At 40.2% G+C, this 11,907-nt stretch overlaps 1 protein-coding gene across 1 annotated transcript in view; it reads right to left on the reverse strand.

Moving 5' to 3' along the window:
* NEDD9 (neural precursor cell expressed, developmentally down-regulated 9) overlaps positions 1 to 7,923 on the reverse strand; it is a 53,191-nt gene extending 45,268 nt beyond the window's left edge. Inside the window, exon 1 of the mRNA XM_056132292.1 lies at positions 7,790 to 7,923. Coding sequence (XP_055988267.1) covers positions 7,790 to 7,801 — 12 coding nt within the window. The 5' untranslated portion in view covers positions 7,802 to 7,923. The remainder of the gene's footprint in view (positions 1 to 7,789) is intronic.
* Positions 7,924 to 11,907: the final 3,984 nt, after the last annotated feature.

Consider the following 11,907-nt stretch of genomic DNA (forward strand, 5'->3'; position numbering starts at 1 on the left):
ATTTCCTGATAAGACAGGATTTTATTCATTTTTTAAAATATAGAAATAGAGAAAGCTACTTAAAAGCTGAAGAAAATAGAAAGAAAGCTCTGTAAAGTAATAGAAATGGGTTTGAAACAAACCCATTACTTTATAATATGCTAATAGCATTAAAACTCTTTTTTAGTGGATCTTTGTGTACATATTTTATGTATTTCAAGATTCAGTTCAATATGTGTTTAATACTTTCAAAAAGTAAGATCCTGAAATGACATAAATAATATTAAAATGAATAATAATAAAGATACTAAATCATTAATATAGTAGTAACTGGTAAATCCCTTAGTTTGGATCTTGCAAATCTATAATACTCATCTCCATCCATGGGAAACCCAGCATTATTCAACCCTTTCAACCTAGTAACTGGGTTTTTTTTTTAAATTTTTGTTTGTTTGGGTTTTGGGGTCACACCAAGTGATGTTCAGAGGTTACTCCTGGAATAACCTCACTCAGGAATTACTCCTGGCAGTGCTCGGGGACCATGTGGGTTTCTGGGAATCAAACCTGGGTGAGCCACATGCAAGGCAAGTTCTGTACTATTGCTTGACCCTACTACCTGGGTTTTTAACATAATTTTGTCACTGCCTTCAATCCATACTATGCTCTCAATATTTATTGAGTTTCTACTATGCAAGGAGAACTGAGTTGACTAGTATAATCTTATTTTTATGTTGGGAGCTATTGTAAATACTTTGCACTCACTTATTATCTTGTTTAGGCCTACAGGCAATAGAATGAATAATTATTATCCCTAATTACAGTTAAGAAATGGAAACTCAGCCTATATTGTCCAAAGTCACAGAGCATTAAACCCTAAAAAACAGAAATGTCTTTCTCCAGCAATAGCACAGCGGTAGGGCGTTTGCCTTGCACGCGGCCAACATGGCCGACCCGAGTTCGATTCCTCCGCCCCTCTCGGAGAGCCCGGCAAGCTACCGAGAGTATCTCGCCCGCACGGCAGAGCCTGGCAAGCTACCCGTGATGTATTCGATATGCCAAACACAGTAACAACAAAGTCTCCAATGGAGATGTTACTGGGCCTGCTCGAGCAAAATAGTCCTCATTATAACTTGTTTCTACTACAAGACATATAAGACCAAGTCCCTGCTCCTTCAGAGTCCTAACTGATGGAGGAAAATACTGTTTATTCTAAGAGTTGGCCAATAGTCTGCTTCGACATACAGGTAAGAAATAGGTCTTTTAGGAGCCAAAGAGATAATACAGAGGGTGAGGTGCTTGCCTTGCACGTGACCAACCCAAGTTTGATCCCAGGCATCCCATATCGTCTTCTAAGTGCACAGGGGAGAGCCAGGAGTAAGGCCGAAGCACAGCTCAGTGTGGCCAAAATAATCCTCCCAAACAAACAAAATCAGTCAATCAATTAAACAACAACAACAACAACAATAACAGGGCCAAAAGGATAATATGCTTTGAATGCAGCTGACCCAGGTTCAATGTCCAGCATATGGTTCCCTGAGTACCAGCTAGGAGTAATTTCTAAGTATGGATGTAGCAGTAATCTCTGTTCATCGAAGCGAGTCATCTAACTGCCTCCTTCTTCTCCCCCCCCCCCCCCCAACCCCCTGCAATCATGGGTCTTCTGAATTGAACAAAGTTTACTTAGAACTGGGCAGTTTCCATGGGTAACATATGTGTAACTATGCAAGTTACAGGTATATATCATTTAGGTAGTGACTTGATTAAACGAGATTAATAAGCAAAATAAGGTAGTGATAACAAACTAGGGTGGAAGTGAAAAACAAAATCAATTTTAAGGGTGTAAGACAGACAAGGAGGCAAAGGTCTAGGCTTTTGATTTGATCTATGAAAACGACAGACTAACCCAGTCATAGTGGCACAGAGAGAATGGGACAAAGAAATTGCATCAAGGGAGCAAGATTTTCCACAGCAGAATCAAAAAGAGGGATGAGAGATAGGGGTTGTTCTTCATGGGTGTCAAATTTGTATGGTTGGTCTACAGACAGTCCTGCAAAAGGTCTGGTATTAAATAAACAAGATTTTTGAATGAAAAACTGAGGGACCATGAAGACACAAAAAGGGAAGGGTTTGGAAAGTAATAAAAAAAGCTTTTTCTTTTTCTTTTTTAGAGGACTGGGAAGGCAGGCAGGAAGTCACCGATAAATTTTGAGAAGTGGACTGATGAATATTCCTGCAAGGAAGGATGGATGCTAAAGGAATCTTTGGTATGTTATACTTGGTATGTGCAACTTGCTAAATTTGGTATTATCAAAGCTCTTCAGTTATATAAAGACTTTCGTTTTTATGTAGGTAAGACATTTAGCACTAAAAATAGTTTTGCTCAATAAAAGAATCAGTTCAGAAGTAAAAAAATTAATATGTTTCCAAAGCACCCTTGGGTGCTTTTGTTTAAATTCATGTTGCATATTTTTAAGGAGATTAGAAATCTCTTTATTTAGAGTGAGTACAACAAATTATTGAAAAAAGAATAAATAATTTAGAACCAAAATGTCAAAGTAAACAAAGAAATAGAAATAGAAATTTTATAGGTCATAAATGACCACATTCACTAAACCACCAACATGTTTCTTCTGTTCTCCAAACTACCTTACCAAAACATATGAACTACAGTTTTGGTTCTTTACTGTCTCCTTAGTTTCTCTTCCTTTTTAAAAATTGAAATATAACAGGCATACATTATATTAGTTTTAGGCAAACAATAGAATAATTTGACATTTGTGTGCACTGACCATGAAAAGATGATCATGTCTACTTATCATTTTAACAATTTTCAAATTTGAAGCAATATTATTGACTATTGTCCTTCTAATATATATAATATCTCCATGACTTAGTTTATTCATTTATTTATTTATTTTTAATGTATCACCATGAGGTACAGTTACAGACTTACAAACTTTCGTGCTTATGTTTCAGTCATACAATGATCAAGTACCCATCTCTTCACCAGTGCCCATTCTCTACCACCAATGTTCCCAGTATCCCTCCCATTACCCCTACCATCCCTGCTTCTGTGGCAGGCACATTCCCTTTTACTCTCTCTCTCTCCTTTTGGGTGTTGTGGTTTGCAATGCAGGTATTAAGTGGCCATCATGTTTGGTCTATAGTCTACTTTCAGCATGCATCTCCCATCCCGAGCGGGCTCTCCCAGCATCCTTTACTTAGTGATCCCTTCTCTATCTCAACTGCCTTTTCCCCCAGCAAGTGAGGCTGGCTTCCAAGCTGTGGAGCAATCCTCCTGGTTCTTATCTCTACTATCCTTGGCTATTAGTCTCCCATTCTGTTACTTTATATTCCACAAATGAGCCCTTCTATTTCTGTCCCTCTCTTTCTGACTCATTTCACTTAACATGATACTCTCAATGTTGATCCACTTAAATGCAAATTCCATGACTTCATCTTTTCTAAGAGCTGCATAGTATTCCATTGTGTAGAAACTACAAGTTTCTTTAACCAGTCATCTGTTCTCTGGCACTTGGAGTTTTCCAGATTCCGGCTATTGTAAATAGTGCTGCAATAAACATACAAATGCAGATGTCATTTCTACTATACTTTTTTGCATCTCTGGGATATATTCCCAGGAGTGGTATTGCTGGATCAAATGGGAGCTCAATTTCTAATTTTTTGAGAAACGTCCATACTGTTTTTTAAAAGGGCTGAACCAGCATGACTTAGTTTTATAACTGAAAGTTTGTGCCTCTTCATCTATTTCACGTCCTCCCATGGAGTTTTCTTAACTATATTGTGATTGTTCCTCAACCAAAACATTTATGGGTTTTTGGAATAAGTGGACTAGGTAATAGAATTTTAGCATAGGCACATAAGTTTGGAAATTTGGCAATGCCACACAAGCTGCTTAGCTATTAGCGATATAATAGGCAGCATGTGATGAGCACCCATTAGACATGTGCCTGCCAAGGAGGATGGATAGGATCTCCATTTTAACATTGTTGAGCAGGAAATCTCTTGGCAAAAAGAAGCAACTTACTACTTCTAGAATCTAAGGAGAGAAGCCCTCACTGAAGCTAGTTATTAAGCAAACCACACCCCCCAATCTCCTGTTCAGTATAGTCAGAGGAAAAAAATAAAATTCTTAGTGAATATTCACAACCTTTAAGTATCCCCTAATATTAGATTGAATCCTTAAATTTTTTTTCTTGTTTCTGTGTCATACCTGACTGTGTTCATACATGACAGATTTGCTTCTGCCCCTGTGCTCACAGATGGGCTCCAGGTGACTATACAGGGTGAGGGGACCATATAGGGTACAGGGGATAGAACCTGGTTTGACTGCATGTAAGGCTAGGTCCTTGTCTGTTGTACTGTCTCTCTAGGTCCTAGTTTGAACCCCTTATAAGAAAATTAAGTACACATAGGAATGATTTGCAATAGTTCCATGAAGAAAAAAAAAACAAAAATTAGACTGAATATGTGCTAACCAAAACAGTTTATCCAAAGTAATAGCTTACATTCCACAGTTCTCAAGATTATTATAAGTAAATATATAAATACATAGCTGGCGGACCTGAAGCTGTGTATAATAAGTACTTAATGAGTGAAGGATTGGCTGTTCTCTAGTTCTAATCGTGAAGTAGTCAAACCAGATAATCTGGTTAGAGAACACCTTATGGTACCAGGATTAGAATTCTTTCAGTGAACATTTAAGTCTAACTGTGCTAAATTTTTAGAGATTAATTGATAACTTTTGACTCCAGAGTTTTACAATATAATGTTTATCTGGTTTTTACTACCGAAAAGGCTCAAATGACACAAATAACTGCTAAACATACATTTCACATAAACATAAACATACATTTCAGTTTGCTGTATAGAGTTACTGTCTTTGAACCTTCATGAACACTCAGGATAAAACAGAGTTTGATTGCATGAGGAAGAGAGCTTGGTGGATGGAACCTAGGTTGCATACACAGTCTTGAATTTCATTCTTGCCCCCCAGATATTGCCACATGTAACCCTGGATCCTCTGACCACTGCTTGGGAGAAGTCACCCCCCAAAACTCAACCTATAATTATATTCCATATAATACAATACACATAAAATTTGTATTAAATGGAATGTAATTATAAGTTATAACTGTAAAATATAAATATATATTTTTAAAAGTTTAAAACTTCCTGGGAAAAGAAAATACCCATTACAAAGATCATTCAAGGGGATCCAACTGGTTCTTTCTATCATATTTTATGGTGACTTAAGTCACAAATTCTGGAACCATACTTAGTTCAAATTCCAACTCTACTGCTTTCAAAATCCATTTGGCTTTGTATAAATTGCTTAGTGTCTTTGCTCTATAATTTCCACATTTGAAATAACAACCACCTCATAGTTTGGGGAAACTTAAAAACGTCAATCCTGTATTGTTACAGTAAGTCTTCAAGTAGATTGAAAAATATATTCACTGCTCAGAGGGCCCAGTAACATTGTGAAACTTGTTACTGTGTTTGGCATATCGAATACTTCACGGGTAGCTTGCCAGGCTTTGCCAGGCGGGCGAGATACTCTTGGTAGCTTGCCGGGCTCTCTGAGAGGGGCGCAAGAATCGAACTTGGCCCGGCCAGTTCAGCAGCATGCAAGGCAAACGCCCTACCTGCTGTGCTATCGCTCCAGCCCTCATTTATTCAGTAGGAGAAATTAATAGTTTTTGCTGATGATAGTGTCTATAAGCTAATAAACGTCATGCTGGTCTATCAGTTAGCAGAGAATTCAACACTGATGAGACCCAGAAAAGGGCAGTTTTTCCTCCACGAATGCCAGTCAATATTTACATTGCCAGTAGCCATGATGCTTTTTTTCCATTCAAATAAAACTAAATTTGATGAGGTCACTGAATAAAAGTGAGTTTACCAGAGGTTCCCAAACTCAGTTGGCTTACTGCCTCTCTTTTAGGGGAGTGAGGGGGGGAAGGACTCAGCAAACTCCTGGAAATAAAGAGAAAGTGTTCCCCAACTACATGAGAGGTGACAACCACCTCCCTGTTTCAGGTCTGTTACCTTGGGAGCCAGAATCTCCTACTTTGGAAATCACTGCTTCAGATTTTTCTAGATTACAGCACTCAATGTTAGTTCTAGCCATTTATACCTTCCAATAAGTGCATAAAATACTCCCCCCCCTCTTTCAATCAGTTTTTAAGAAAAGAAATGTCTTAAGCAATGAGAAGAGGTGAGGCAAAAACAATCACCGCAGGCTAAGTAATATTACATCTTATTATTGTTCTAAATAAGGAAACTGGAAATACTGGGCCAATCTCTGCAAGAAAGAGAATGTCTGTTAGAAGGATTTGCTTCTGGTTACATCCTACAGATAATAATAAGAATTTTCAAGGTTATCTTTTCTTCTAGTCTTTATTATTGAGGAGTAATGAAAAGTTTATAGTACAGTGATACCTGGTATCTGTGTCTTCAAACAATTGTAACTTTTTCAAGGAGAAGTATAATTCATGCATTACAACCTAGACTTTTGACATTAAGATTTGGAGCTTTTGACCAAGATTTATGACTTTGAACAAAAGATGTAAGATCTATTGCTGAGCCTCGCCAGTGGCTGCTAGCCAGAACTGAGTATTTATAGCTTCACATTAAAGAATGGCCCAGAAGCTAGATGATTTCTAAAAGAAAAGTAGCATCCAGCTGATACAACCTTAAAGACAGGTAACTACAATCCCGAAGCATTGCCACCTTGACAAAAGATCACGTTTTAAAAGCAGGAGTCATCATTTATTCTAAGACAGAATTACTTATCTTCCAAAGAAATTCACACCCAATTATTTGCAGTCTGCTTTTTGTAAGTGTCCTTGGAACTGATTTGCCTAGAGAGCTGGGGGTAACATAAATGATAAAAAAAATATGCTAAACAAAGTGATAATACCTTTTGCTCGAGCTCGAGCGGGCCCAGTAACGTCTCCATTGGAGACTTTGTTGTTACTGTGTGACTTTGTTGTTACTGTGTCGATATGCCAGACACAGTAACAACAAAGTCTCCAGTGGAGACGTTACTGGGCCTGCTCGAGCAAATCGACGATCAACGATAATACCTTATCCCAGAATAAACACACCAACGATGGTGCATGGGAAAATGACGTATCATGACAGTGTAAACTCGTCGGAGCCTTTAGACTCTCAGTCCTTTCAAACACCAATAAAAGTTATTTTCAAGATGTGGCAAAACCCCATTTGCTCTTCATCCAACATCATTTAAGGATGTCAAAAGTCTCAGCATAATAATAGTATCTTTGACTTGGCGTCTCCAGCACAAGCACATATGGCAGACTGCTTCCCAGAATGAGCCTGGGACACTCTGCAGCCTCCTGTCCCTCTGAAAGTCGGTCAGAACCCAAGAGGCCAGGACTCAGGCAGGGAAGCCGCGGGGACAGAGCCAAAGCAGACTGCGGCTTCAGGTGAGACATCGGCTGGTCTGCAGTGGTCACGGGGCACAGACTGATTCCTTCCACCCCCGCCCCCAATTACAGCAGAGAGGAGGACGCAGGGAGACTGTGAACTCGCAGAGCCTGCCTGCTGGCAACTAGGTGCCAGCCGCAGGGATTGAGACGCATCTAGGTACCCTCTGGAGCGCAGAAACTGGCTCTGCAGCAATGCTACACACATACACACACACTGGCTCTGTAGCAATGTTACAGAGGCACACGGCGCACACACACAGACACACACACACAGACACACACACTCGCACAAATGCGCGCGAGCAAACCTGCTAGAAAAACCTCTCCCCTACCTTATACTTCATCTCGGCGGCAGCGGTCAGTGGCCTCTTCTGCTGCGCTACTGGGTCTGCAGTGAGCACCGACGTGGCCGCCCCTCCATGGAGCACTGCGCGGACCCGGAGAGAGAACGGCGGGTCCAGCGTCCCGGAGCTCCGCAGCGGCTCGGAGCTGGCTGTTTTGATCCCCGTAGCTCACTTGGCTTATTTACATACCGCCCAGCTATTGGCTAAGGGGCCAAGGTAATCCACGGTTGCCCCGCCCACCCCCAGCTTTCGTAAACTGACAAAGAACTTGCAACGTGATCATTTCTTTTACGTTATCAGAAGGGGTGGGAAATAAAACAAAGGCGCGGGAGAGATCGACGGCCCAGAAGCTCACTCCGTCCACCAGAACTAAGCCGAAAAGGCGAGAATTCATTCTTTGAGAGAGTCATCAAATTCAAAAATGTTGATAGCAATTTAATACTATCCCTCTACATATTATTCTAGGAGTATTTCATCAGTAATTTTTTTTTTCTTTTTGGAGTCATCTAAATTTTAAGGAGATCTAATTCACCAAGCTGACTGATTTGGCGCTTCCTGTGACCTAGCAACTCCTTCATAAACCCATTTCATTTCAAAGTCATTCACCTCTCAGTCATGAAAGGAACTCGGGGAAACAAAAGGTTTTCTGTCTCCAGGCACCCCCCCCCACCCCCTTTTTTTTTTTAACCAACTGCCCCTGCAGAGGCCTTTCTTTCTCTCCCTTCTCTTCCCCCACCCCTCCCCTTTTTGTGTGACTGTTTGCTTTTTTTTTCTCTCCCCCTCCCCCTCTTTTCTTTTCAATGTTCAAAGTACTTGCAAGGTCAGTCTGCCAGGAACCAGAATACAATTCACCCTTAGTGAGAACTCCAATGCGCCAATGCTCGGGCACTTGGGTTCCGCTGGCTGGCTGAGCCCTCACCCTTCTCGAGCTTTGCCAGGACATAGATTTTCCTGCACACGTCTCAAATAGGCCTGGTCAGTGCACATCCTGCACATCAGAGATGTGCAGTATTGGGGTGGTAGCATCCCTCTTATTGGTTCTAGCTTTGAGCGGTCATAGTTTTTGTTGCTGGCCCCTCTCTCTGAAGATGACCCATTAACCCATCAACACTTATTATCCAGAGGAACAAAAAAATGTGGCCACTGTTTGATGAATCTGATTTAAAAGGCCAGTCTCTCTTCAGTGGCACACACCCTTAGGCTCAGAGTCATGATTGAGAGAGAGAGAGAGAGAGAGAGAGAGAGAGAGAGAGAGAGAGAGAGAAAACGATTAACCAGGAGCTGGCTGAACTGGCAACTCTTCTCAAGGATTGATTGGTGAGAAAAAAAAATTCTTCATCCCTGGAACTCAGAATTGAGACTTGATGAATGTTGGCAATTTCTGTCCCTGGGTAGTGCAACCAGTCTTCGCAACTTGTACAGAAAAATCAGCCTTTGATATTTTTTTCTGATGGAGTTGCATCTGAATCAGTTTCATTGCCTCCTCCCAGTCCCTGATTCTCAAAGGTTTAAAACTACTTTTGTGATCTAAGCATAAATAGCACGCGGCAATTTACAGAGTGTTCCCCAGATAGAGATTTGTTTCGCTTCATGGCACTGGTTCCTTGACATGTGACCAAGTAGTCAAAGCTAGGTTAAGACACTCGTTCAGGCCTCCACTTGGCCTTGCTTTTTCTCATTTAGTCATAGAGTGAAAATGACCCCAAGTGTTTTTACAAGGTCTTTCTAGACACAAATTAAGCAGGCAGCATAGTGTACTGCCAGAATATTCCGAACAGTCCCACAGACTTTAGGAGAGTTATTAGTTGATAGGAAATTGTTTATGGTGTCAGTCTGGGTAAGTGAAGGGCCTTCCTTTTGTAGGTAAGTCTCATAGCTCAGGAGGTCTCAGTAACATCCCTTAGGCTGCCTATGCCTGAAAGCTAAATCCACCTGTGTTGCTTGAGTGCCGTTGATCATTGAGTAGCTCAACACTATTCCACCCCATTTTAATTCTTTCAGGTTCCCAAAATTATGCTAGTGTTGATGTTATTTCATTCACTAGCTAGAAAACTCAGTTCACACCAAGATAATCTCTTTGCTTTCCTGTTTCTGTTCTGTACATGAAGATACTTTAAATCTACCTGAAGTTGGAAAGTATTTGAATCAATGAGACTTATAGAATCTCTCTCTCTCTCTCTCTCTCTCTCTCTCTTTCTCTCTCTCTCTGGTACCAAGGCCTCACATATGCAAGGCAGCTGCTCAACAACTGAGCTTTATCCCCACCCTGTTTGAGTCTGTTAGAATCTCAATAGATTTCTTAAGTTTTTAGTTAAGTATTCTGAAGTATAAATAAAGAAAATAATAATAGCTGCTGCTAAGGTTACCATGAAGATTAAGTTAGAAAATACAGGTACATGTTAATGACAGTACTTGGCAAGTAATAAGAACTTAAATGGTTCCTGCTTATTATTATCACCATTAATATGACTATTTATTATATATTATTTTATAGTTGTATCAAGTAGCATTTGCTATTACAATGATTTTCCAGTTTTCCCTGATCACCGGCACAAGTACAGTGAAAAACTCAGGATTGTTAGAGAAAGGGTCATCAATCCACAACCTGGAATAACACCAGGTGACTACCTTCTAGGAGTTATGGGCAGGATGAGAATGTATGAAGTCAGGAAACACCTAAAAAATCACCTAGTGCTATCCCTCAGAAAGGAGGGAACTGTTTGAATTGTGCTTCTGGAATTGGGAGAATAATACAATACACAGATTGAATCATATCAAAGTTACTGTGTTAGTTTATCACTCTGCAGCCCTTGTAACATCTATTCTAGTCACTCTTATTAGTTTCCCTGCCTGAAATAGCTCCATGTCCTCATCTATATTCCACAACCTGCCTATGAAGTTTCTAGAGTAGAGTCCATCACATTATTGTCATGCTTTAAAAATCTCTAGAGATAACTTCTTTGCCTTAATAAATAAAATCTGAACACTGACATGGTCTATACTTGGAGCTCGCCTTTTTTTCCTGGTTACATTTCCCACCATCCCCCAAATCCACAGTATCTGCTGTAAGAGACTCACCTATTCAAGACTCTCTCTATCTTCCTGACTTAGCATGGATGGGTCCCTCTGTGGAGGATGCTGGCTTTTCACTCTGGCTTTCAAATCAAGACTCAATACCAACTCTGTTATGCATCCTTGTCAACAACTCTCATGCTTCCCACCTTGCCCTTTCAGAACTAATTTCTCCCTCCCATGACAATGAATCATTGTATTTAGATACAGACCCATTATTAGTTTTTTTTCCTATATGGTATCAAAATGCTTTGTTATTGTCTATTTCTCTCAGAGGAAAGCTCCAGAGAGAGGGGCTATATCTTGTTCCTCTCTATATAAATTAATAGCTTATGTGTGTTTAAATGTTGGATAAACAAACAGATAAAGTTCTATAAAGATTTTGCCCAAAGCCCAGAAAAGTGTCCAAAAAACCCAAAACCAAAACTTGTGCTAGAGGGAAGCAGTGGGGTTTACATCTATTAGAACAGGAACTTGGATGCGCCATTTCAGAACTAGCTCGAGGCCTATTGATAATTCTGGCTCTTGGCCTCAAAACTATAGTTAGTGGGCCACCTGTTTTTTGAGCTAAGAATATATTTTAGCTTTTAATGACTTGAGGAGGGGGTCGGGGTGGAGGGAGGGAATCGATAGAAGAAAAATATTTCATGAGATGTGATAATATGTGAAATTTCAATTTCTGTAAATAACTTTTCTTGCAACAGAGATGCATCTAATTGGTTGTACTTTGTGTTACAATGGAAGACTCAAGGGGTGGTGACAAAAATAGTAGAGGCTGCATCATAAAAAGAGAAAGAAAGACATATTACATGGCACTCCACGAAAAAATTTTGATGACAGTTGTTCTAGAATCACTGTCACTGTCCTCTCGTTGTTCATCGATTTGCTCGAGTGGGCCCAGTAATGTCTCCATTGTGACAATTGTTAATGTGTTTGGCATATTGAATATGTCACGGGTAGCTTGCCAGGCTGGCGAGATACTCTCAGTAGCTTGTTGGGCTCTCCAAGAGGGGCGGAGGACTAGAACTCGGGTC

Source organism: Sorex fumeus, unplaced genomic scaffold (assembly GCF_029834395.1).
Source record: "Sorex fumeus unplaced genomic scaffold, SorFum_2.1 ptg000094l, whole genome shotgun sequence".
Taxonomy (NCBI): domain Eukaryota; kingdom Metazoa; phylum Chordata; class Mammalia; order Eulipotyphla; family Soricidae; genus Sorex; species Sorex fumeus.